The 27,454-nt window shown below is 45.3% G+C and overlaps 2 protein-coding genes and 1 long non-coding RNA gene across 8 annotated transcripts in view; 1 reads left to right on the forward strand and 2 right to left on the reverse strand.

The window, feature by feature from the left end:
- The window catches only part of SLC16A12 (solute carrier family 16 member 12), a 38,574-nt gene extending 24,734 nt beyond the window's left edge, over positions 1–13,840 (reverse strand). For 2 of the 4 annotated variants that reach the window (XR_010374939.1, XM_064463764.1), the window contains exon 1: positions 3,227–4,549. Coding sequence is in view for 1 of the 4 variants with exons in the window: in XM_064463764.1 (XP_064319834.1) it covers positions 3,227–3,297 (71 nt within the window). In the remaining 3 variants the exon portion in view is untranslated. Of the gene's footprint in view, positions 1–3,226; positions 4,550–13,347; positions 13,373–13,704 lie in introns of those variants that run through there. The other 2 variants (XM_064463765.1, XM_064463767.1) reach the window with 2 other exon arrangements.
- Positions 13,841–13,885: 45 nt separating this feature from the next.
- Positions 13,886–19,215, forward strand: LOC135315470 (uncharacterized). 2 transcript variants are annotated; one of them, XR_010374940.1, is made up of 3 exons: positions 13,886–14,274; positions 14,660–18,053; positions 18,510–19,215. It is a non-coding gene; the product is annotated as an uncharacterized LOC135315470 (long non-coding RNA). The 2 variants fall into 2 exon arrangements; XR_010374941.1 differs by having other exon boundaries at positions 14,660–18,045.
- A 5,894-nt stretch (positions 19,216–25,109) lies between these two features.
- PANK1 (pantothenate kinase 1) overlaps positions 25,110–27,454 on the reverse strand; it is a 31,932-nt gene continuing 29,587 nt past the window's right edge. For both annotated transcript variants that reach the window (XM_064463773.1, XM_064463774.1), the window contains exons 6-7: positions 27,252–27,377; positions 25,110–26,644 (exon numbers count right to left, since the gene is read on the reverse strand). In XM_064463773.1, the coding sequence (XP_064319843.1) occupies positions 26,585–26,644; positions 27,252–27,377 (186 nt within the window). In that variant the 3' untranslated portion in view covers positions 25,110–26,584. The remainder of the gene's footprint in view (positions 26,645–27,251; positions 27,378–27,454) is intronic.

The raw sequence follows: 27,454 nt of genomic DNA on the forward strand, positions 1-27,454 counted from the left end.
AAGCCTTACTCAAGTTATGCAAAACTAATTTGGTTCATAATGTCCTTGAGCCTTCTGGCTGGGTTTTAGTCAAATGAGGAACTGCACTTCAACAAAGACATCTTTTTCCCCTGCTCTTGAAGTGTTCAGAGCCCGAGTAACATTGTCGGGTTTTTAACAATTCACACAGAAAAATACTTTTCACTGTTAACTTTCAAGATGTGAACATTACGCAGGTGCTTTCTAAAGGGAAAGGAGATGTCTCTTTTAGAAAACAAATTCTGTACCTACAGAACAAGCTATCCAGAAGATTGCCTCTATTTATCTGATGTTCTAGGGCTGCTGTTAGCGTCAATTCAGCATCTTCTCCTTCAATAGGCAAGATTTGTTTGCGAAACCTAATCGGGTGTGAAAAGGCAAGGCAGGTTATTTCCCTTCGTTCGCACAAGCTAATGTTCTGAAACAGAGCTATTAGGATACTTAATGCCATACATGCTCTCCTAATGGACAATACGCACCCTATGACAGCAAACCCTCGCTGGGACCATTATTTTTCTTGGGAGGTTTTCAGCTGAAACTTTGAACTCTGTAAAGTTAAGACAGCCCTACTACTATTTCAAAGCCACTATTTTTCTTTAAGAATGATAATATATAACTACTGCATATACAATGGTGTATTAATATAATCCCCAGCAGGAATGGAAGAAAAATCTCTAAATACTGGAAAGACAACAGTTTAAGACAAAAACCAGGATGTTTGCTGTCTGCTGTTTCGTCAGACAGGCTTCCAACAGCAACTACTGATGAATGTTGCTTTACAGAGTTAGGTATTTCTGAGAAGTCATTGCACAAATAACATTTACTCTATTAAAAAAAAAGCATAATATATTATATATAAATAATATATATTATATATAAATAATATAGCCATAGGTACATACCAACGACCCCATCTCTGTACAAGGCGGCTTACGTGTGCGTCACTGCACACAAACTTCAGAAAATAGCAACAGGGAAGCTGCTCAGCTGGGAAGGAAACATTAAATACTAAAATGAAAGACAAGGAAACAGATGGAGGTCAAGAGGAAAAATTCTTAGCATGCCATAGGAAAAAAAAATAATCTTTGGCCAGGAAGAATGTATTTGACAGCACGCACATCGTGAAAGCATGGAGTGATGGCGTTTGCCACCGTTACACCTGATGGAGCCCTGCTGTCCTGGGGATGGCTGAGCTCCTGCCTGCCCGTGGGGAGGAGGGAATGAATTCCTTGCTTTGCTTTGCTTGTGTGCGCGGCTTTTGCTTTACCCGTTAAACTGCCTTTACCTCAACCCAGGAGTTTCCTCACTGTCGCCCTTCCAACACTCTCCCCATCCCACCGGGAGGCGAGTGAGCGAGTGGCTGGGTTGGGCTTGGTTCCCGGCTGGGGTTAAACCACAACAAAAGCTTTGAGAAAAGTGCCTCAAGTTCCCTCTGCTGAGTGAAGACTGGTGCAGCTGCTTGATTACATCATTTTCAGGAATGAGGAGCAGGAACTTTCCATGCTACTTAAGGGTGTACTTCTGCTAATTAGTATTGCAGCCCAGAAATACAGTTGCTCAATTTTATGTTAAAGAACATTTCTCTCCATAGAGAATGTTTTTGCTTTGGTAAGTGAAACATGAAAAAAAAATCTACCTGTCCTCTTAAGGATGTTTTACCTTTGCTCTCCAGATCTCTGGCTATTTCAGTTCTTTAAAAGTTAATTTCCATTTTCATTTTCTCTGGTGCTCCCATACAGCTCCTCAGCTTGTATCCTCTCAGCTCCATAGTCACACAGAACTGTCAGCAAGCAGAGTATTACAGTAAGTGTCCAACATGCTTATGGGTCGCTTTTAAGGAATGGAAATGTAATTGGAGAGAATGCTTGGAAAAATAGCTGACCACAGATGCCTGGGATGAGCTTAACTCATAAAAAGCATGAGACCAAGGACTCTGCAGCAAAGGACCCAAGGGTGCCTCCGGCAGGAAAACTAAGCTCTGAGTAGGGAGGGCAGAAATTTTACAGAAGAGAAGTTTGAGTTACAGTAGGGGTAATGAACGTAGGAAAACAGGAAACCACTTTCCCCAGGTTGTATCATGTTTGTCTTTTCTCTTCAATAGCCACACTGAAAAGACAGATAGCTACAAAAGAAAGAGGAGAAGAGCCCATATGGAGCAGCAAGATAAGACATTAGGGCGTCATCTTGTTAAATGTTAGACAGCAGTAGTACGGAAGGCCCATAGAAGGTGAAATTTTAAAGGACCCGAAAACGAAAAAAAAGAGAGAGTCTGATGCTATCTAAGAAAAAAAAAAAAAAATTGCTCCATCTCTTCTTCCTGTTAAACCCAGTCCTAATTACAGCAGCTGAGAGCAGCAGAACATTTACAACCACATAACCGGCCCACCCTGCTAAATGCCCCGCAGAACACCCAAACACTCCTACCAGCAAACTCTCAAATAGAAACACTTCAGAAGCAAGCTATGCGGGCGCTGCTGCTGTACGTGATCCTGCAGACCAACTGCAGGCCACTCATCACAGTATCTTGAGCCACTGCATTAGAAAGTTTATAAAAACAAACACATGGCTAAGAAATCCAGAAAAAGATTGTAGAGATAAGTATAGGCTTTCAGCCTGGTACCGTGCACTCGCAGGAGTTATGAGACAGTTTAAATTAAAAGAAGAAAGGATTCCTCAGCGTCCTTACTGACGTTGCTGGTCGGGGAGCCATCGTGAAGATGCATTTGCTCGCTGTTCAGATCGGACAGCCATATGAGTATTGTTTGGTCAAAGTCTTGCCACATGTCAACTTGGGAACCAAGAAACAAGAGACTTAAATGAAGGACTCAACAGTTATCCTCTTAGCCTGTTATTCCAGCCAACCTTGTAATTGTCCTTTAATTAGATCCCGTTATCAATAATCCTTTTAGTGGGATCAGTTTCACTTTAAACAGCTTATTACACAGATGACAAAAGCAGCAAAAAAGAACTCAAGAATTATCAGACAACAAAAATTACGTCTAAAAACAATGTTTATATCTTGATACACAGAAGATGATACTCCTTAAAATCTTCTCTAGGTGAAATTAAGGGTTTTTTCCTTGAAAGAGGACAGGCCCAAGTGATTTTTTTCAAGACCATCTTCTATTTACAATGCAAACTCACCCCATCTAAGGAATAAACTATAACTATTATGATAGCATTATTTAAATTGCACCTCCTGAATTACCTGAAAGAGTAACCTGGAGTATCCCAGAGAAGAGTTGTTACAGGCAACTGTTGGTTCACCCGTAACTTCATCCACAGCTTAACAGAAGGATAATCTTGATCTCAAGTTAAAACTGATAAACAAAAATTAAGGTCAAGTTAAAGTAATATCTATTTCTCAGATAAGAGATCTCTCACAGAGCTAAGTTTCCATTTCCAGTTAAGTAACACCTCTGTATGTTGGCAGCCTGAAAAACACCTGAAGGGTGTTGCTAGCAATGTCTGCCTATGAACCTTCCTGAGCAAAGCTCTGTTGCACACTCCAAATCCTGCATCATTAGATCATTTTTCTTCTTAAGCAGGCATTTCACATTAGGGCAGGCTGCATTTGATCAATTTTAAATCACTACAAAATTCCAAATTCACCTGAATTGAAAAAAAAAACAAACCCAACCAACTTTTAATCAGTCATCAAATACCAGTTGATTTCCTTTTCCTCCTTCACAGCCACCCTACTTGTTTCACACGTTATCCTGCCTGTCTCCACCTTCACATCCTCTGGTTTTCCATTTTTTCCCCCACCCAGTTTTTATTTAGTGCTTCAGTGCCAACTGCGTCGTCCTTCCCTGTTAGGAGGCACTGATACATTGACATCGTTTACGTGCTTGCTGTGTTCTCTGGGAGCAATGAGACTAACTTTTCTAATTTTCAAGGAATTTGTCCAAGGAGTAGCTCCGTGTACCAGGTTCTCACAGCTGTCTCCCAAGATTTACTTTCTCATTTGGATAAAATTAAAAGAGTGAAGTCGCCTACTAAAGGAGTCCTCTGCAAAATACCGCTGCGATATGCCAGAGGTGGCCACGCAAGAGCTCGTATTTGAAGTATTTTGTTATCCCATCCTTTCCAGCAAACAAGCAGGACTTGGACACTCTGACAAGTGTCATTTTACCATCAGTGATGCGTGGGCTGTTTCTGTGTAGCATGCACCATCAGCAAAAGGCAGAACTACGTCGTGTGGGTTGCTGCTCCCCGGAGATGACTCTCCACTCCATTAACTTTATTAAGAATAAACTAGCTGTGTGAGATAATTCGATTTATTCTTTCCAACTTGCTGCTCCATCAGGCTAAATTAAATGGACACGAACAGAATGAGCTCTGACCACAAACAAAAAAGAGATGAACCACTGGCTTCATGAAGAGCAGAGGATGGTGGATGAGGCAGGGCACAAGTCGCAGCTCTCTCTTGCGCTGCCTTGCTCCGCTGCCCCACACACTCGGCATCTGGATCCCTAAGCAAACCAAAACGGGAACTGCTCAAAGCTTGGGATCTCTGCTCTGCATCACGGAGCTAAAGAACAGGGTAGATATAACAGCGTTTGCTTCTGCAGGAAGCCGGCTCTGGCTGGGACGCACAGGGGTGTCTCTGCCACAAAGCCTTTTTGCCCTGCCACTTTGCGTTGCGGCCACGTGTCAATTTGGAAAAATGAAAATGTAATTTGACCAATTTTGTTGTTCTCCAATTACATCCTATTTTGACTGCTGAGATTTTCACATATTTAGGGTGGAAGCCAGGTCCTTCAATACATAATGACACAAATTGCATATTTTTGCTGAGAGTTTGAGGGCCCTTTGTGATCAGCTGTGATGCCGCATTCAGTACATTCTTCATCCAATGCTGATTTCTCTGCTGTCATCAAGCTGTATTTTATGGCAGCTGCATTTCCCATATTAAATATTTTGTATTGTAAGTGGCCCAGATATCAGATGCACAGAGAAACTGTCTGAACTGTTTCAGACGAGGAAACAGAAAATATTAATCCTATACTTAATAATGAAAACAGCTTTTACACAAAAAGCCCCAGATGCTACTTGAGCACAGTGCTAATATCACTCAAGTGGAGAAATTACCTGGTCATTGTATTAACTCAGCCCCTTCAAGAGGGGAAGTGCTGCTCCTCTCAGCTGATTTCCATTTCAATATTCTCTCTGCCCACAGGACTTTTTTCACTCCCTTCAAAAAAGGCACTTTTGCTTGCTGCTGCTGCTGTCGTGCTATAGCTGCCCCAGGGACCATCCAGGCTAATTAAAGACAAAAATCTCTATTACAGAAGTTTAGTAATGACAGCAAGAGGGAGTCAACAGGCAGAGGGCACTTTATGAAGAAGCTTTCCAAATGCCTATTGGCTTTATCCAAAACAAGTAGTGTTGGTTTGTTAGATTAAGCAGCTCAGACAGTGTAACTTTCAAGCCTTTATGGAAGAAGGTGTAATTTAAGGGGATATTTGCATGAAAGCAGGATTGCCAACAGATACAGCCAACAGGGAGAGAACTCTCCAGGAACATGTTGCAGCACAGGACATGATCACGGCGAGAGGAGATGGGCAGTGGTTTGTTATCCAACCTGACGGGATCTCATCTGGAAGGCTTGTGGAATAATTACTGAAGGTGAAATGATCGAGGCTGAAGTTACAGCCACATGTCATAAAAGTTAGCTTCCAGGGTGAAATACGGTTGGCATGCTGAAAATCATTTCAGCGATTGTTCCCTAAGCAACATAACCTGCAATCGTAGATGTTAGCAACACCGGGGGCACTCGGTGCACTAGCTCTAAGAGAGATAATTGGAGGAGGGAGTGGAGCAAAGGCTCCGCAGCCAAACTCATCCATAAATCACGGCAGGTCCGGAAACTAGATGGAGCCACGGAACCATGCCATGGCCTGAACCCTACAATTGCAAAACCATGCCCTGTGGATGAACTTTGCTCATTAGAACCTCATTTTAATACTAAAACACACACCTCCATCCCAAAGTTACCCGCCTTCAAGGCACAACCACCCCTCACAGAGCACGTGCTCTGAATTTCTCCTAGTCTGTACCTTTAAATCGAAGTGAGGGATTTCTACACCAATCAATAACAAAAGTATGTTTGACTAGAGTCACTCAAGCTCCACCTAAATGTAAAGTAGTATAAAATGACCCCAAGAGAGAGGGACGTTAGGGAAGACACCATCGCAGACTACTGGGATGAGTCGATGGGCTGAACCTTTCCTCCCGCCCATAGGGGCGCCTATTGGGTAAGACTCGAACACTTGGTTGTACCGAGCGATTCCCTGGGAAATATAGAGAACAAGGTCGTTATTCTGTGTCTTGTGTTTTAGTGCTTTATACTTGCACGTGCTTTGCAGACAGCGTATTTATCACCAGCCATCCAAGAAGAACCTGTATTTCTGTTGCTTCAAAAAACCGCACTGTGAGTGAGTCTGGCTGCGAGAAGTCATTGAGCACGGTTAGGCTAACGTGATTGTCCTGCTAGCGCATCCCACGACCGGCCTGAGAGGGCTGAATCGGGCGTCGCTCCGGATCTAAGCCCAGCCACCCCCAGCCCCTCTGACACCTGAGGGCCAGCTGGATTGCAATGGGGTTTATTTTCTGCCAAATTTCTTCACCTATTAACGCAACAAAGGCTGCCATGCTTAAAAAAAGAAGTGTGAACTACCAGCAACGTTTCTTTCTCTAACAAATTAAAAGCTGCTTCTCATGAGAGGTGTAACATCATCAGCACAACGAAATGGGAATATCACATCATACTGATTCTTTAAGCGCCAACTCAAAACGCTGGGTTACGAACTCAGAAGTTGGCCTGTGTGACGCAAAAGGCAGCCCCCGTGCTCCCAACAAGTTCTGTGCTGCAACGCATTGTAAAACCAGCTGTGGGTATTTACTGAACACCGATGCTGAGCCACGCCTGCATAGGCAAGGCTGGGTGTGATGCCCTGGCCCGGGAAATTTCAGCCTCAGTAGCTGAGAGACTGGACGCAGCATTCCAGCGACAGGTGAAGTTGGCACATGCCTTGAAAGTGGAACCATTTTGGTTTTGACTCTTCTTATTTCAGCTCTTCCTTTCCCTGTTCTTTTAGTGACCTTTATGGGGAAATAAAGGAGATGAGCTTGAAGGGCTGATTACAGGGGCCTCCGAAGGAGAGGAACAAACACAAAGACAAGAAATTACCAATCCAAATACCCGGTACCTTGGGGAAAGCTTGTGAGTGATGCATGCGGTTTCACATGGGATCACACAGTCCATCGCAGAATCAGCAAATGAAGGCAGAGCAGGGAGGAGCTGGGACAGGGACCACAGGCAAGCAGCGCACAGCCCTCTGCTACTGGGTTCCCAACCGTGCACCAAGCAGCAGGCTGCTGAACCAGCTCCAAATACTCCTCTGTCGAAGGAGCTTGATACTGTCAAACATGACAACTTGATGAGATAAGCCCTAAAATGGGCAGGAGGGGGAGGTATTTGCCTATATCAGTGGACTAAATTAAGAAGTTTTGTGTGGTCTTCAAGAAACTCTCAAAACCAACCAAGTTTAAGATGCGTGTACAACGAACACTCTAAGGCATGACTTATTAAGTACTGTAACAGCCCCAAAACCACTGTGGCCAGCAGGAAAACCATTTGAATCAGGAGGGACACATTAATTAAGAAACTCAACAGAACCATAGACTCCAAGAAACCTCTAGAGAGGCAGGGGAAAGATCCCACTTCCCACATTTGCATTTCACATCTGGGAAATGTTAGTCATCACATCCACTCTGGGAGAAATCCAGAAACTGCAGGAAGGAAGGAAGGAACTTTGAATTAAAAAAAAAATAATAATTTTTTAAAAAGTGACAGACAGGAGACCATTTCCATCTTGAACAAAGGGAGAGAAAGAGGTCAGCACTGTCCTGCTGAGCACTGATTATGAGGAGTTAAATTCCCAACTACAAAACTACCGTCAGGTCCTATTCAGAAACGGGGGTGCAGGAGTTTGGTGGTTGTTAGCTAAAACCTCTGCTCAGTTTTTCTACTCAAAACTTGCCTCTAGGATCTTCTGCAATGGCTGGGAAACACTTTTCAGTTGTTAAATGTCACAAGGCAGTATTTTCTTCTTCTGTTTTTCTCCTATTTGGAACTTTGCTTCCAACTTCGCAATCAAGAACTGAAATTTCTTTTACAGTATGTTCATCTGCACTCCTACCGAATGCTTACAATGCCTTCAAGAACAGCTTCTGAACACCAGGTGCACTGTTACCCCAGAAGAAATGGAGTATAAATGGTGTGTGAAGGGAAGGTCACTGGCAAACTGAGACAGCTGAGGGATCCCAGAAGTTCGGTCACATCTCTTGGCAAGCTAGGGGTATAATTTTGATGGTATCACCAAGTGTCAGGTCCAGAAGAGACACTTCTCTCGACAAGCACAGGCCAGCTCTCACCTAGCAGAAGGAAAACTTCTAATTCCCAGTCCCTCCCAGGTTGCACAGAAAACTTGGAGAGTTGGAAAGAAAAGACTTACAAATAACCTGCCAGAAAGTTAAAAGAACAATAATGTACATTATAACCAAATATCCACATATGGCCTAGGGTTGCGCATTACCATTATTTCTGGACACTGTTAATGATGATCCTCTGGCAGCAACTAACGTAGTTACCATTCAAAAAGCATTCAAGGACCATAGTCCCCAGAAGCTGAATAGACTCTTGTGACAAGAACAGTTACAGAAAATAATGTTTAATAGTAAAAGGAGACCGGCTTACCTCAGATGTATTGTTTTTACATTAATTTTAACTCTATTAACTTAAATAGCATTACCCAACTTACACTTTGCATCAACTTGCAAACCCCATTCCTGGTGCGTACGAGTGTGGAGGTGCAACCACACCACAGACCAGGCACGCAACGCATAGAAAAGTTGCTTCGTTCTTCTCCGCCATTTACGTAACGCTCCGAGGCAGCATTGACACCAAAGCTCGGACAATCATCTTACAGTAAAACATCAGAAAAGGAAAAGAAGAGACCAACAACCCTCCGGTGAAAACAGGTAACGCAGTCTAAAAGCAAACGCTAAACACCACTTCTTTTACTGCTTTCTCACTTCATTATCCCACCAAATGAAACAAGCAGAAACTAATAAATACGACACATAAACAAAAGAACAACAAAAAGTGCTGCTTCATTTGTTTTAAGTCCCAAGGAAAAGCAGCAGAAATATCCTGCAATTCTCCAACACTGAACTGCAGCTGAGAACTATTCAATGGCTTTCGTATTGTATGCAAAGCGACTGAGAGATTTTTATGAATTAAGACTAAGCTCGTCCCAACTTGCTAATAAAATTTATTGGCTCATTCCCTCAAGCCAGTTCCACAATTCCCAGCTGCTGCAGGCTCTGCGGAAGAAGTCTGCCACAAATCACTAGCTAATCTTACCTCCAAGTAAGTTATCCCGCTGCCGAAGCGATGGCCTGTTGCCTCAGGGGCCTGCGCAGCTTAAAACGCTGCAGAGACAAAAGTGATGGATTTTGCTTTTACAGTGAAAGGAAAGATACTGCATGTGCCTCCTGGCTATACCCGTGTCCTGTGGGATCCAGACCCGTCCCACCACGGTGTGTCCGCGACCGTGCCAGACAGGCATCCTCTGAGCCACTGGGCCGACAGCACCACCCCGCCCGCCGGCACTGGACACTGGGAATGCTGCTTCCAAACGCAGAAGGATAAGGGACCTTAACTCCAAGGATTTTGTACCCAGAAGATCATAGCTTGCCCTGCATGTAGTTACATCCAGCACCCTATAAGCTTCAGAGAGACAAAGAGACAATCCAGAGAAAGACAGTCTCCATCCAGGTATCTTCATCCAGAGCAGCTGAATTGATCTATAGCCCTGTTGGCAGCTGCTCTTCCACTTACCACATCACAGGAGGTGCACACAGCTCCCAGAGAAGAAAACAGAACTATCTCTGCAGTTTAATAAGCTGAAAACACCTTCATTGTCAGTGAAGAAAAAATGAGTGATTAGTCTGGATGTCTTCAATTTTGGTTTTAAAGGATTGCACCTTTCCAAAGCTCTCCATACCACAGGCTGGGAGCCCACCGCCTGCAGGCAAGCTCTAGCTTGCAGCTTTACTGCTCACAGGCACATCAATGTATGTCAATTAATACAGGCAACAATATAGCATTTGAAAGATGTATTTGTCTCTCATAAGGCTGCTGCCAAGAAACCCCTTTCCCCTTAGAAAGAATGGATAACATGAAGGGGTTTTTTTTTGTTTTTTGTTTGTTTGTAAATCTGCTTTTTTAAATCTACATGAGACTCTAAGATGATAATCCAGACTGCCATTGTAGTGACCCACCACAGGACAAACAGTAAAGGGAACATCTTTTTCTTAATTCTCATACAGTTTCTTGGTTTATGTTAGAAGAAGAAAAACTCTGTGATTTTCCTCTGTTAAATAGAGACAGTAGTAGCAAGTAATTACTCCTCCAAGGTCTGTGAACCAGAAAGTGTACCGGCATTCTCTAAGTATGCACACACACCACACAGAAGCTGACGTGCTGAAAGTATTTTCTTACTGGCTGCAATAGGATCATGGCAGAGAAGCAAAGTGCCCGAAGTGAGAATGAGGGCAAAAACAAAGTCCTAAAACAATGCACAAAAGCATCAATGGTCCCCAGACTGGAACAAGTCATAGCAGATTACAGAAAGCTTACGCTCCACTGACTTTTCAGTCTCACCATGCCAATTAAAACAGTGCTATTTGCTTAATCACTTCTGCCATTCAGAATTTAACAGCAGGTCCGTGCTACAGTCAAAAGTATATTTCACATTATATGTACGTGCAGAAGAGAGTAAGTTGCATGCAGGTGATAATTGCGGTCTCTAGGATTAGAGGCACCCTCTTAAGGGTGGTTTAATCTTCCCTGTTAGAATTTTAGGCATCCACCTACCCAGCTGAAGGTAATCTGATTAATAAAACTCATACCCTTACAATGCCTAGGTCTATTTTCCAGAAAAATGGGCTTTGAAACCCTCATACTGCAAGTGAGAAGAGTATGGGAAACGTATCCCGAAGTTACGCAGACACATAGCTATACGTCACAAGAGTAAAATCATTAAGTGAAAACTCAGGATTACAACAGAAACACAGAATCAGTTCTTCATGTATACAGCTAACTGCACGTGCACACACTGCATTCAGGTACCTGAGCATTCAGCTACGTTTTCCAAGCAACTGTGATAACCACATCATCTACTCCTGACCACAATCTGACAAGCAATTACTTCTCGCAGGAGCAGCAGCAATGCCGGCAGAAACAGCCCTTACCTCCTGCTCCCTGCCGCGCGTCCCCTCCTGCCAGGCCACCTTCTCAGCCCTGACACGGCAGCCACGCAGGCAGACAGATGGGAGTTAAAAGTAACTGATAACCAAGGAAGAAAAGGCGCTTCTGGACCCACGGCGGTTCCCTGATGCGGCTCGCCAGCAGCCCGCAAACGGTTGTGCGAGTACAGCTCCGAGGGTGGCAGGGGGCTGCTTACGCAAGCACGGGTCTCTGAGGAAACGCATGCCAAATTTCTCCCCGAGGAAGCAATTGCATCAAAACATCTGAAAAATCTCCCGCCCCGTGCCTGGTCCGTAGGATCTTGGCCGGGGAATACGGATCTGGAAGGGATCCCCGGGGGGTCTCCTACTCCCCTTCCTCGCAGCCGCGGGCAAGAACCGAGGCAGCAGATCCAGTCCGGAGATGGAATGTAGCAAGGCACTCGTCGGCTAAACGAAACACAGCATGTAGCTGAGGTGAATATGCAAGCTGGGGGAAAATAAGCTTTTGAGCTTATAGGAAGTTCCCCCCTTTTATGTATGAGGTAAATAAATTCTGATAAAGCTTTATAAAATAAAGTCTCACACTGCTCTACGCTATCTTTCATCGTGGCTTTCCAACTTGCGTTTAAGGCAAAAGTTAATGATTGAATTTTAAAGGCATTAACGTGGAAACCCGTAAGAGAAGCCCTGAGAAACCTTCCATGAAAATGCAGCCTCTGTTACACTGTTGCAAAAGATGGAAAAAGTAAAAATGAAGTATAACACAGGTGCAAAAACAAAACAAAAAGCACGTACAGTAACGAGCAATACGTAGGTAAGCAAATTCACGTGAAGACGCAGTAACAGCTAGTGGTTTAAGGTGAGTAATAATACGGCCCTAACTGAGGCGTAACAGATCCAGCCCGAGCAAAATGCCATCCTGTTTCACTTCATTAAGTTTCGCGTTACCCTCGGCCTTCCCAGCGCTAACGGAAACGCTTCCCCATCGCTGCTGCAGGAGGGGACCTACAACAGCGAAGAGGCTCCGCCACCCCGACCAGCTTGTTACCTCGATGAAATCGGTGCCGTCAAAAGGCTACCGCACACGTTCATCCCAAAGGCCTAATGAACAACTTACCCCGAGAGAATCTAAACAGAACACGACAACGCAGGAGAGGCAAGTTATCAGAAAGTTCAAAATAAGGATAATACTCATTCTCCCTTTTGGCATTATTTTTTCATTGAACAGTTTCCTGAACTTGGGGAGCCTGCCTGCGGTCACAAAATCCCTGTAAGGCCGGGTGGTGGTGTAGGCACGTGTCCGAGTATGCATTGCACACCTGGTTAAGTCCGGCAAGGGTTTAAGCGTTCTCCTCGAAATGAATTACGCCAACACGCCAGAAAAAGCATCAAGGCCCATCAGGATCGCTGCGACCAGCCACTTTCACAGCCCAGCTCTTCCCAGGCCGCCGCTGAGCAGCCTGCGCCTCCCTTTTCAGAGCTGTTGGGAGCCGCTTTGGGAGGTGGGGGGTGACAGCCGGGAGGGGCTGCACACCCGCACCCACACCCGCACCCACACCCGCACCCGCGCAGCAAAGCCCCCCTCGGCCACTGTTTTCAGCCGTCTCTAAACAGTTATATTCTTTTCTGCTTATACAACAGGAAAAATAAGATAAGCTTTCCTCATGCCATCTAGGAGCTTGAAATGCTGTTTGTTCTTTAACTGCCTGATTAGCGCTTTATCTAACCAACAGCTTGTACGTGTGTAGGCACATACCTACCGCACCTTAATTTAACGGTGGGGTTTACTATAGTTTTTAAAATTTTCATTATTTTTTGGCTAGATTTTTGTGCCCTTTCTGCCGTTCCAGGCTCCCTGAAGCGGGCAGAGCGCGAACGCGGCTCAGCTGCAGCCGCAGCCCCGGCGCCGCGACCCCCGGCCCGCCGCGACCCCCGGCCCCCTCCGCCCCCCGCCGGGCCCCCCCCGCAGCTCTCGGGGCGAGCCCGCAGCCCCCGCACAGCCCCTACCTGCGCGGCTGCAGCAGCGGGCTCCGGGGGCCGGGCTCTAACGCCGTGAGCCGGGCTTTGCAAAGCGGAGCCCGCGGCAGCCGGGGCGAGGAGGCACCGCCGGGTCCCCCGGCTCCGCTCCCCACGGAGCTGCGGAGCCCGCGGGGGCCGCCCCCGCCGCCCACCGCGGGGGCTGGCGAGCAAAGCGCGGGGGGCGGCGGGGGGTCCCTTCCCCTGGCTCCGGCGGCGCCAGGCTGTCACCAGCGGGACCGGGGATCCCTCCGTGCGTGACACCTTCACCCACGTGAAAACGGCGACTCAACAGTGCATTAAGAGCGGGGTTCCCCCCCACCCCCCCCCATCAAACAAAGCCCATACTGGGATTTCTGGATCCGTGTTCTCAGGCATTTCAGAAGGTATTCTTAAACCGTTCTAAGGCAGCATTCGGAGTGGGAGTAACACCAAAGCCCGTGCGTACGGACCCTCTGTCACATACGCGCCCCGCGCGCCCTTAGCAGTCGTGCTGCTGTTCCTTGCTAGCCTTTGAATTTTGAAACTCAGTTCCAAACCCCAGACCAGGGGGAGGACTCACCCAGATTTTGGCAAGCTTTGGACTCTAGACTCTTGGAACAAGTTTCAAATTCCAGCAGCCTTCTGTTTATCGAAGGAAGATAAACTAAGCGGCCTGCTGAATAGTGCGTGGGTTTTCAGACGCGATCTGGGAAACAGCAGGTCTTTGGGACATTAAACATGCTGTGACACTTTCCATGAGAACAAAGATAAAACGGGACCTTTTCGCATCCTTCCCCACCACTGTGGCCAGGCAGGGGCCGCCTGGTTCCTGTCTTTCACCCAGGACCTCGCTGCAAGTGCAAAGCCCCCAGGAGTGCACAGGCAGAGCCGGAGGAGGGGGTGGCTGGGAGGCGTTTGCTGCACCGCTCTTCCACGGCAAGTTCAAAATCCTTCACCGTAAGGAAGCACACACGGTTCGGGCAAGCACGGCAGCTTCGGCACAGATCGTTAACTGGAAAAGACTCCCTTTTGCAGGTGTCAGAGCTACCCTGTGCAGGACAGTGGTGCGAGGTGCCTGGGAGAGACGGGTGTACGAGTGCTTCCCCCTCCTCCTGCCCCCTGGGCAGCCCACACCACCTGGGCACAGCTGCCCTAGCACAAGTGCTCCCCTTCCTAGGGCTCACAGCAGCTGTAGATAAAAAGGGCTAGGTTTTCCCTACCAACTGCGTGGGTAATAAAAACTTGTTCTTGAACAAGAAAAAAGTGCAGCTCTTACTTCCTTGGTGAGATTTTGATTTTTTTTTTCATCTTTTTCTTACAGTTCTGTAATATTTTGGAAAGTTTTCAACCTTACCTGGATTAAAATGTGCTTCACGTTGAAAGATTTTCCTTGCCAAAAATGAACTGTTAACGTAGTTGCGAGAGGCTTTATTTGTGCTGTGTAACGCCGCCAGGTAACAGAGCTCTGAACAAGGCACTCTGTGCATTTAAGCCACCGCTCAAGAGACTGGGGATCTCGGCATCGCAGCAAATCTCCTCCGCAAGTCCGGGGGGCAGCGTCTCTATAACAACTCCCCACCATCGATGGGACCGGCAGCGGGTATCTAAGTTGGCTGCTGACATTTTGACGTCTGGGTCAACAACAGGTAATGCTTTCCTCTCTGTGGTGCGGAACCACATCGTGTGCTGTACACACCAGGAGTGCACAGAGAGGCGGTAACACGGCTCATACTCTGCTGACCTGGCCATCGGCACCGTAACTACTCGAAAAACACGCTTTTGTGCTGTGTAAATTCATTTTCAGCACTGACATATCACAAACTAGGTATCACCCAAACGACATGCCTGACTTCATTTGGCTCTTTGGAGCAACGGTCTAACAAAAATGGAAATACAAGGATTTGGTTTACGTTCATGTTTTACACATTCACGACGGGCTTCCTCTTGTCACTGCTAGCACAGATTTTTCCCACACAAGTTTCAGCTGCTGACACCGGATAAACCATCCATTGCACTGCTCCACCTAGCAGTTTGACAAGCAGCACAGTATAACTCATCTGTAAGAACCTTAATCCCTCCAGGGTTGCAGGACTATGCATGTCGCTCCCGTGGAGCTGCTGTAACCACGATACCCAAGGAGTACATTCTCTCACCCGGAGGGCCTGACCAGGCAAAGACAGTGGCCTCGGGAAGGGGGTTGTTTCGGTTTGCTCCCTATGCAAACAAGAATAATACCTTTGCACTCTCTTACGCTTTCCAAGCCACAAAAATAATCAAAAACTGTAATGCCATGGAATTTAATGGGTAAGATAAATGCTTTTACAGTTTGGAGGATGGCTAGGTGCCACGGTACGGTTGATTAATGGCCTTCCTGTGCAGTATGTTCTTAAAGAGTGTTCTTTGATTGAACCCTTATATACAATTAGCTGTGGCAAACTAAAAACCCTGCTACCCTCCTTCCTCTGCCCTCTTCTTCCGCCTCCCTGATACAGCCGGCTGCCAGTACAGGATATTCGATAACAGCATGCTGAGAGGAACGTTTCCAGATCTGGTCACTAACATTTGCATCTACAACCTTTGGCACCCTATAGTCAAGGGGATATAGCTTCCCCAACAGCTCTAGATATTAAGCCAATGCCATCACAGGCTGGAGAAACCGTAGTCCCTGTGGTTCCCTCAGTTCCCCCTCGGTAGCCACAGCCCAAACCTGGCTGACTCCAAGGCGAGAAGATGATGTACTCACTCACCACTTGGGAGCGGAGGCTCCTTTCCGCAGGTGCAGGCAAGCTCTGTTGGTTACTGCAACACAGGGCTTAAGCAGAACATCAAAAGGCTCTGATGAATTCCTCAAAATACATGGCTGTGCAGTGTCATATACGGAACCTGGGTTAGAAAAAAGAGGGTGTACAATTGTTATTCCGTGGCACCCTCACTTTTTACACGGACGTTGGCAATTCCTGGAACTTAAGACCATCATATGGCATCAGACCAAAAAAAATGCATTTAAAACCCAGAATGACACCCAGAACTAGGTGCAGGTATGTCTTGCAACCTATTCTGCCTAATCGAGTATATCATCTTCCAGAATCTTTGGAACTCTGGCAGAAATATCCTCTCTGTCTTGAAATAAATTAAGTATGGGCAGATCAATGCTTAATATTAGTAGAACCAGAGGATGATTCAACTCCTTTTAATGATTACCAGCCCCCACATTTGAAACCTCTTGCCTTGCCACTGTTTATCTGGGGTAGTCCTGGTCCGTCATTGAAACCCCTGGTCTGAGCACACGCGGTGAGCTTTCTGGACACATTTTGATGCGTGTGTTTTACAAAGATCAGTACTCCAGCTAGCCAGAATTTTCCAGTGCAACAATTTTTCACTAGAAGACACAGATTCACCAAAACAAATGTTCTATGGAAATGTGGTTCTGTAGCTATAAAAAGGCAGGAGCTTTAAAAAAAACCTCGTCTGCTAAATGACTTTCTTTTGGCAGCCTTCTAGGCTTCCTGCTAGCAGGCTTTTCTGGTGGAAAAAGGAAAATTTCAAAACGTCTAAATTTCTTTTCACATCAGAAGAAAAACTTAATTACACGTTGGAATTTTTCACACCATGGGAATAATAAATTTGAATTAGTTGTCCTTGGAAGCGAGCCTTCGCACAGCCATTCCAGTCTCTCTTCCACATCCACCGGACTGTGGACCAGAGGCTCGGGCTGTTTCAATCCATACAGGAATCCGACATCGAACACAGCCCGTATTGTTGCTCTAGTCTGAGGAGACCTAACCATTTCCGTGGCTCTACAGCTTGTCATGGCATTATGTTTCTGCTCTCCCTGCTGCATGATGAGTGTGGCTCTTCTGAAGAGCCAGTGTTAGCAGTTTACCCTGCTCATCATCACCTCACCCTCGCCTGTACCAACCCCTGGGGAAGAGCACAGGCTAAGGAAGGCTGGACTGGGTTCAAAGCCTGTGGGCAGCGCAGGTCATCTTTATCCTATTTCCCAAACCAGTACGTAATACCACGTAAAAAGACGATGGGGAGCCACCACCGATTCTCCACGCCACAGAAAACCAGTCACTTGGCGAGAACTGGCTGTACCTCAGACAAAACTGGCACTCACTGACTGCTGGGGCTTTCAGGGAGAGCTCCTCACCCCCCTCCCAGGGTATGCTGTGCCTCCGGACATGTTTTCCCTACGGCTCAACTGTGAAATGCACAGCTTCACAGCTAGGACTACTTTCAATCCTGTTTTTACTGCCTAATTGTTGTATTTGTTGTGTTCACAGGCCGGGGAAAGAGTTTGTTTGCTTTAAACTTTAATATACTCCTTTAAATAAAATATGCCCATTGATAACATCTACAGCAAACATTTACAGAGTTAACACACACAGAAACCACTGTCATTCCACCCAGAGAGAAGGTTAACAAGCATCAGAGATTTCTGTTTTCCTTGGAGAGGTACCAGATTAGTTCCAGGGGCACTTATGCAACACAACCTTACAGCCAAATCTCGTTGTTTGGGTTCTTTTTCCTTTTTTTTTTTTTTCCCCCCCCTCCACTCTGTGCATGTACAAGGTGGGTTGTTTTTTTTTTTTTTTCCACCCAGTTGTTTGCTTTTTTTTCCCCTCCCTCTCTGAGTTAAGCATGTGTGGACAGAGCCCTCAACCACAGCCAGCTACATCAGACACTATCTGCTCCGCGTAGCAGGTATTTTGGTAAATATTACATCATGGACTCTCCGCAGCCTTGCGTTTGGTATCAGCCACACGGCTGCAAAGCTGGACCAACTGCCGCCATCCCGGCACCGAGATGGTTCGGTTCCCCCCGGCCACACAGCGGGGGCTAAGCAAGGTGCCTCCTGGGTTCTCGGGGTGGGGGTATTTTTAGCACGGCAATTCAGCAGCCCCTCGAACCGAGAAGGCGCGGGGCACTCGGAGGCGGGCGGAGGGACGCGGGTGCAGGCTGGCTTGAGGCCGTGCTCGCCCGCACAGGTACCGCACCGGCTTCAGGAGGGGCAGGGGCTGAAATGGGCTGGGCCTTGCCATCCGGCGGGGAAAACGGCACCAGTGCCTGACCCTCCTCTGTGCTGCAGGTGCCTTTCAGTAGGAGGAGGTTTGAGGCGTCGTCCCTTCGAGGGCTAGCGCGAACTAACCCGTCCACCTTGCCGCCAGGTTTTCCTGCTGTAAAACCACCCGGCTGCTGTACAAGGTGCGGGGGCTCGGCCGGGGACCTGCAAAGCACACGGGACCGCAGTCTCTCGCACGTGCGTGCGTGCACACAGGCGTGCCTTCAGGGAGCGGCATCCTTCACTGCTCTTGCGGGAGGAATGCATGCCTGCATAAAGGCTTGAAGCCTCATCTTACCTGCTCAAGACATGACATTTAAAACAGTGAAGAGACATGGAATGGTATTATCTACCCTTTAATTGCTATAAAGAGTAATGCTACTTTTATGAATGGATGAGTGGTGACCGAAACCATTTTCTTCATTGATAAATCTCTGATTCAAGCCTGAGTAATATATTACTAATTAAGGTGTTTTGCTTGTTCGTTTTTAAAGCCAGTTCTCTGACATTTGTGTATTCAGCCTTGGGTGGTTTGTTTTGTTTTATTTTGTTGTTGTTCTTGGGTTTTGGGTGGTTTTTGAGGTGGTTTTTTTTTTGTTTTTGTTTGGGTTTTTTGGTGGCCAGAAGTTGCCCTCACTGAGTTACCAGTCAAATACCATCACCTTCCTACCACAGCAGGGTAGGTGGAAAGCTCAGGGACTCGAACAGGACTGACTAAATTATTTTCTTTCCTCTAACAGGTCTGCAAGGCAAGTAGGTTAGAAAAGGAAAAGCCAGTTGTTCTTATTCTTGTGAGTAAAGGTATTTCAATTGCCAAGCCTAACAATCTCCGTACATAGGAAAGACAGACTTCTATAGGGTCTTCACACCGGTCATTATGGGCTCCACAGAGTGGTATCAGTAACAGCTCTTTTGCTCCTATGCTGACAAAAGCACTTAGAATTCCAGGGTTGGCATCTGAGAACTTTGTAGGAATGAAACTTTAAAAAAAAAAAGATATCCCATACTGTTGTGAAGCAGATGCTCATGGCAATCTGATAAAGGCGGCTTTGTCTCCCGTTCATGTAAGAGAGCCGAACAGGGAGATAGGTTGTACGGCAGGTTAAAAAAAAAAAATCAAGCTTCCAATAGTGGAGAAAAATATCATATATGACCTTGACGATTCTTCCCATGAGTAAGAGGTGCATTCATTTTCAGGGGTCGGTGCCCCTCTTCTGCTTTATTCTTCTTTCATGTAATTTCTCGTGTGACGAGAGCAGGGGGTGGAAGGAAGAGACGACTTTTGTAAAAGTTCAATTCCTGAATATTTTCTGTCCTACCTGTAAAAGGGCAGCTGCTGTGTGACACGGGTTATGGGTCAGCCCGCAGCCGTCATCAGAAAGCAGCACTGGTTTCCCTTGCACCGCTCCTCCCCTTCCACAGGGGCCGCGGACCAGCGATGCACAGGGAGCCACCATGCTGCACAGGCAGAGCTGCTGGAGAGAAGACTTCAAACCTGCATCTGAAGAGAAGAGATAACTTACTTTCTAATCTAAAAAAGAAATGACCAAAACACTGGGAAATGTGGGAGTGGTTTTGGCTTATCCTGTAAATATTTCTGGGATCTTTGTGCACAGCCTTTTGTAGCCAAGCGCAATACGCTGAACGCTAGGTGGGTAACAGCACGCTCCATGCTTAGGGCATAAGAACAGCATGTATTTGTTTACTTATTCAAATAACACTAGGGGTGAGGTTGCTCAACAAAACAGAACAACTCTGCTAAAAGGAACAGAAACTCCATTTACATACGTTCAGAATTTTGTGATTCATTTAGCCAGCCAGCTTTGAAAACGGAAAATTCATTTGTTCTTTAATTTTTCTGAATATGCATTATTTTGCAGTTAATTTTTAGACATATAAAAAGAGTAAAAGTAACTTTCAAATACAAGACAGTGTTCTCACTGTCCAAATGAATTCAAAGAACAGCTTTTTGTTTCAGTCTCCAGGTGAAGCCTATGCAACCTCCCCAGAGAGCAGCTTCTCACGGCTTCCGTTGCCTTGCCCGCTTTATACCACGGCATTTTACAAAACAGATGTTCACAGACCACGTTTACTGTGCTGCCTCGGTCGTGCAGGGGGCTAAGGGTGTGCCGACAATCAGGGTATCGATGGCATAACACCGGTGGGAGGACAGAGGGGGCAGATTCAGCAGAGTAGGTAAAAATACTGTTATCTCAACGCAGTGTTACGCCTGCCAGTCGGTAACGATTTACCGATTTACCCAAGAATACTTCGACTGCAGTCCCCCCACTGGTGCAACCGTTATAAAAACCCTTAGGAAAACACCTTTTCCTACGGGCTTGCGGCGCTCATTTCCTGATCCTTACCGGCACGCGCCCAGTGCCACCCCCACCCAGCATTTGCACTGGGAACTCCTACCAGCACAGACCTGCTGTTTTATTTTTTGTGCAGTTGGTTAACACAGGCGAATGCAAAACAAACCCCCAGACAACAGAAAACCCAAGTCACAACATACCAGTGGCCGCGCCATCTCCTTGCTTGAAGCACTGACATCTCTGTCGCAACCGTCTTCTACGTTATCAAACCAGTGGCTGTTCTTGATGAGGCTCTGTCTCGCTCCAAGCGTTTTTCCTCAATGCTTTCAAGGCAGCAGAGAATATATATTTCCTTGCAAGGGTAAGTTCCTCTCACAGAAGAATTTAAACCAAAAATGTGTGCCACTCGGGAAAATAAATTCTAAAATATTACGTGGAAAAGTGGCGAGCAGGGTTACTGAGGCCACATCTCATGGATGGGCATAAATGGAGATCTCGGCACCAGGGGGAAGCTCAGTTCTGTACGCACGTTGCCAAGGCTGCTTTGGGACACCATAGCATTTGTTAAAGGGTAACTTCTGCTTTGTACTAGACAAAATGTTCAGATTCGCTCAAACTTTGAAGTTTGCAGAGAGATGGATGGGTCATCCATCCAAAAAGCTGGAAAACACTGAAGTTGCCAGCTTGGAAAGACACTTGTGATGCTGGAAGTGCCCTTATCACAACAAAATAAGCAAAACCGCTTAAGAACGGGAGCGACACCTTTGGGGCACGTTGTACGTCGGTACAACGCGACGCCGTCGGAGGCCGTTTGCCAGCCTTCGTTGCTGTATGTCAAACCTTTAACTTGGTGCTTCGTAGTTGCATCTACGGTGTTTAGAAATAAAACAGGCAGGGCCGAAGCGCTGCGCTCTGGGGTCTCCGCGGCGGCACCACCCTGCCGATCGCGAGCAGCTGGGGCTTTACCTCGGGGGCTGCCGACCCCTTGCTGCAACCGGCTGCTTTGCACAGCTGCGCACAAGAGCGAAGTGCTGAAGGCCAGCAGGAGAGCTGTGTCACTGCCAATAGGACTGAACTGGTTTTGCTGTAAAAAAAAAACAACATTCAGAGGCCAGCACATCCCCTCCCGTCTCTCACGTACTGAGACAAGCAGTGTTGGAGACCAGGCTGTTGCCTGCACTAGGGAGCACATCGGCATCTAGAGACCGAACCCTTCGGCACCGGCCACCGGGTACTTTACACAGGGGTTATTACCCGAGTAATAACCATCAACTCCTTTAGCTCACAACCACCCAGCTGCACCCTTCCTTCACCTCTGAATTCGGAAAACACCCTGCCTGCCATCCTGTCACACAACCTGACCCCTGCCACCCACCTCCCACTGGTCGCGCTTACCAAGCTAGCTTGTTGCTGACCCTCCAGGTCCCTTCCCACCTTGTCCATGGCACCCGAGAAACCTCTAAAGGTTTCTGAGCCTCTTTCTGACAGCCTCTAAGCTGCCACATCCTTTTCCCAGGCTCAGATGCTTCCTCCTCTCTTGTGAGTCTCAGCTTTTCTTTACTCATCTCTTTCCTGTCTCTTCAAGTGCCAGCACCTCCTCATGCTGGAGGTTAATCTCAGTTCCCAAGGCAGTTGACAGGTTCTCCTAACTTTTACAGTTAGAACCACAATTTTTATTTTTGGCTTCTTTTTGTTGAGAATTTTTCTGGGGAAGGCAGTAGAGGAGGTTTGAAGAACAAACTCCTATTGCACAGTCCCCGCATCCCTCCCTCTCTCTCCAAAAACACTAATAATCATGCAACTAATAAGTTCCAATCAGCATCAGCAATACTTAAAAGGATCAGAAACCAGATTCATTCAGTTTTTAGGTTTAAACTAGCATTTATTTTTCCAGGACATCCTAGCAATCAGATGTCCTCTACCTGCCAGGTACTGAAAAGTAACAATACACAAAACAGACTGTGGTCTTCTTCATAGCCTGTATTTCATTTTGTCCCAAATTCAAAAGACACCTTGTACTTTAAAAACAGATCCCAGCAGAAGAACTCATCCGACTGGAAACAATCATGTATGTTTGTTTTGTCATCAGTTCAACCCCATACGGTTTTCTGAGGTCTAAAATTCTGCTGTGTCCTGCCAAAAATCACTTGCAAGTATCTTGTGATAGTCTGATGGGAACGTAAGCGCTGGTAACGCTGAAACACCAGGAGAGCTTTGCTGAGGTTGGAATGCACCGCAGACACCCCACTTGTCCCAGGAGTCAGATTCTTGTACTGCCCCCACACCCCCCATGCTAATCTTCTCTATCAAGTCTGATCAAGTAAAACCGCATCTTAATCATCTTACTCTTCAGCCAGCATTAGCAAATTTTCCCCAGTAATTTAGTCCAAAAACTTTAAAACACAGACTCGTCTTCCTATGGGATATAATTAGACTTTTTGTCAAAACCATTAAAAATTGGGGTTTCTCGGCAGGAGGGAGAGAATGAAGAGAGTCGCATGTGTTTCAACAAGAACAAATGTTCAAGTCCAAAATAAGCAGAACTTGGGACAAGCCATCACAACTGAAAGCAAGGAATCCCACTCGTTCTGCCCCAACCTACCGTAACATGTTTCAGAAAGAGAAGCTAAATTAAGACAGCCTAGCTGGTTAAGAGATCTCATCAATTCATCCCAAAACAAGTGCTTGGAATACATCCTCCATCTGCAAACTCACTGATCTTCCTCAGGGAAGTCTGCTCCGTCACACTCACCATTCCCAAAACAAAAAGGTGCAAGGATCTGGGTATTTCTATGTTCTCAACACAAACCTTCCACAGCCGTGCAACTTCCAGTTTGTACCAGTGATATAGAGCAAAGGTAGATCTATGTAGTCAAGTAAGACCCTTGAACTGCTCTCAGACTCTTTAGATACCTCTGGAGGAGGAAGTGGGACAAAGAACCCTCCCGTCAGACGACTGCAGACAGCAACTGCGTACAACACAACCAGAAAAAGTTCAAGGCAACAGTGACGCTCTCGGAACAGCCCCAGAGCGCTCCCCACGGCAAAAACAACAGACCGCCGCTAGAAATCAGTCACGCTTGCCACGTGTCCGTCGCCTTAATCATGGAGGCGGTACATGGGAGGAAAACAAACGCTGGGATTAGCGAAGGCTGGCAAAGCCTAACGGTGAAGAAGCAAATTACAGTAGTAGCAGATTCATATGATGGTGCTGGTGGGGAAGGAGGGAAAAAAAGTCAACTATAGATTTCAAGGTAACAGACTTTTGCAGTAGGCTTTTCTCCCTCACAAAAGGAAGAATTTAACTTACCATGTCATTTTCCTCTTACGCCAGCCTCCTTTCATTTCTCCCACTCAGTGACTTCTTCTAACTCTCCATCCTGTTAATTTAGTTTGCTAATATTTCTCCCAATTAAATGTACCCATTTGTGCAGTTTACACTTCAGAGTATTTTTTTCCAGTCTTTTAACAACAGCAACTTACCTGTTAAGTGCCTTATATTTCAAATCAGCATTTTGAAACTCAAGTTTTATTTTGTGCTTCTCTTAAAATTGCTATGATCAACAACTTACCTGACGGCCCCTGGAATCTTACAACTAACGCTAGGGCTGTCAGCATTGTGCTTCCCTCCTTCAACCGCACCGCTCCAATTTGTGCATCCTGCGTATCCATATATATTTTCCTGAGTGACTTGCTAGGGTTTAAATTTTTTTTTAAAGGACTAGAGGATTTTAATCTTAAAAGAAGTGCTACTTCATATTTACTTAACATTATATTCTTCCTTCACATAACTATAAATGCTAAGAATGCAAGAACACTCAAGTGATAAGACATTCCCGTATCAAATTCCCTTCAAAAGCTGACCAGGGAGAAAAAGATGGAATCTTTCTCTGAAACCAACCAACCAACCTCAAACTGCCCCGCGCTCCACCGCTTTGGCAAAGCGCATTTACATGGTTGATGTTATGCTTCCCTCTACAGTTTGTGATAAGAAGTGCAGTCACCTCTCAACATTCTGAAGCCTTCCTTAAAAAAACAACCGACACACAACCCAATCTCTAGCTGTGAGCAAAGCTTAGCAAACAAGCTTATCTGAAGTGTTGTTTTGCTCATGAGAAATTAGGGGCACTGAGCAGAACCATCCCCACTTCCCTCACGCTCAGTTATCCACTACCACATGCTAATTGCCTCATGTTGTAGTTCACAGTCTATGAAAAAGTCAACTTCAAGCAGGCAAAAAGCTTCCAAGACCAAAGCCATGTAACAAAGGGTAAAAAAAGCCATCAATAACTAAAGAATTATCATGGAAATAACTAGTCATCTGTGTCACAAAACAGTGGTATGGATTTCACGTAACTGATTTCCAGAAATGAATTCGACAGATGCATCAAAACCGTCAAAACAGTAGTGGTCTTTATTTCCATCAGACAAGTTAACACTTCGGTTAATATTAATTTATTTCAACATTTGGGAGATATGGAAATTAATGACTATTAAAAAAGTGAAATAAACCCCCTTCCAAAAATATATTGGATAATACACACGTCTGAATTTTACACTGTCCCTCTAATGAGCCCTTTACATTCTGTGACATCACATACAGTTTTGCAAGACAAAATAATTTATGGACTGGTTTTCAGCCTCTGATTTGTGAGCCCTCACGGTGTCTAAGAAAAGCAAGTTCACACATGCTACGCAGCAATCTAAGTACATAGATTTCAAAGGGGTCTCAACACAACTGGGCGGGGGGGGGGAAATCCAGAGAGGTCCACAAATCAAAAAAAGGTAGAAAATACTGTGTTGGAATAAGCACTCGAATCTTAGTGTCCTGGAGGGAAAGCTAACATCACCTTAAAACCAGAAAATACATTAGTCAGTATTTTTTATAATTTTAGAAACTGGGCTTTGAATAATGCAGTTATCAGTTGTTTTTGATTAAGATCAAGTTAAAAGCTGCAGTCTACAGAGAAGTCTTCAAATAAATGAAACCAAATCTCCTCCCTGTGTCATCTAATGCCAAGTATGTACCATATAAATAACATCTGTACTGAAGAACTCTTCATACAGAGCATAGATTTTCAACAGAAACAGGATTTCATTTCAGTGTTAAGCAAGTAATTAAAATTGTAGTTTGCATCTCGTTTAAAATGTTTAATATAGAGGAGAATTAGTCCTGTAAAACCAGTCAGCAGCGTGTACCTGCTGCAAGTGATGACTACTGAAAAATTGCAACCTTAAACCCCCTGCCCCCACCAAGTCTTCCTGCAGTCTTGCCGAGAAACCCAGGTAGTCACAGAAAGCTTGTGAATTATTTTTTGGGGGAGGTGCAGGGGGATGTTAAATAAAAAAGTGTCTCATCTAATGAGGAAAGGAAAGGCAAAAAAAAAAAAATAATCAATGACTAGTTTTCACAGTAAAATGCATCAGCTTTGTAGTTTCATTTGAAACCAAGAACAAATCATGAAACGTCATGAAAATAAGATAAAAAAATCTCCTAGAGTGATTACTAAATGAAGTTAAAATTACCACACTAATCAGTAAACCCCAGAAGAAAAGCAGATGCCTCATATCACATTAAACAGTATCCACTTTTTAAAATAAATCCATAAAATCTGTATGTTTGGCCACTTTGCACATTTTTTTCCCCTAAAAAATACAGTGTACAGAAAAAAAAAATCTCGGTATTCCCAGTATGAATTCTAAAGTATAAGCTCAAAACCCAGAAGTTAAAGATCAGCTAAAAGGATTTTAAATTATTTACAAATCCAGCAGGTAGAACTACCATAATGGCTTCATTTCCATCCTTGTAGTGGCTTTCACTCTTATCCAGCAGCATCTGCAGTAGGAACCTCCTCAGGCAGCTTCATCACTGATCATCTGTCATTTTAAGCAATTCTAGAAGAGCCCCTACAGCTCCAAAATAACCCTTTAAAGAAGGCAAAAGCAAAAGAAACCCAATCAAATTCCAAAATAAGACATCAGCATGAGCATGTAAAGTCCTCAGTTCTGTTAGGACGATTAAGAGACCTTTCTGTGCCAAGTATTTGCTGTATCTGAATTATGATGAACGTTATCCTGTTTAGGTCTAAGAAAGGACCTTTTACTGGGAGAAATCTTACACAGTTCTCCAAAACTGTCAAAGAAGGAGGAATCACAGAACCACTGTAATGATGTGCATTGAGACGGGGCAGTTTCCATTATGAACACATCTATCTGACGGTCCCCTCAAAACTACGCTTACAAAATTAATTCTAGCTGAAGTTTTATACCAGACCAAATGATGGCACTAGGGTCAGAAAGCAAAAATCAGAGGTGTGCATCGTTTAGCAACAAATACCACAGGATTAGCGCTCGAGCCAGGGAATTAACAAGGGGTATTTTCAAATGAATTAGTAATTAAATTATATTTATGCAGAACTTAGTCTGCGCATTCACTTCAAAGCAATGGCACTGAAATTCTCCCTTTTAACTTCCAGTCAAGAAGCAAGAGGTTTTTGCGCTTACAAACAGAAGTTCAACATATATTTCCTTACCTCATGTTCCAAAAACAAAGCTTTCAGCTGTCCCTTGGACCAATAATCCATAGCATACGCTAGCACCTTCATAGAAATCATATTAATTCTGAGGAAGTTGCCAACAAATACCACCTTGTCGATATTCTGTAAAATCAAAAAGCAGACCAGCAAAAATTATGTTCCGCTACATTATTTGCCTCCTTCAAAATGTACTTCTGCCT

The sequence above is a fragment of the Phalacrocorax carbo genome, chromosome 12 (assembly GCF_963921805.1).
Source record: "Phalacrocorax carbo chromosome 12, bPhaCar2.1, whole genome shotgun sequence".
In the NCBI taxonomy this organism is placed as follows: domain Eukaryota; kingdom Metazoa; phylum Chordata; class Aves; order Suliformes; family Phalacrocoracidae; genus Phalacrocorax; species Phalacrocorax carbo.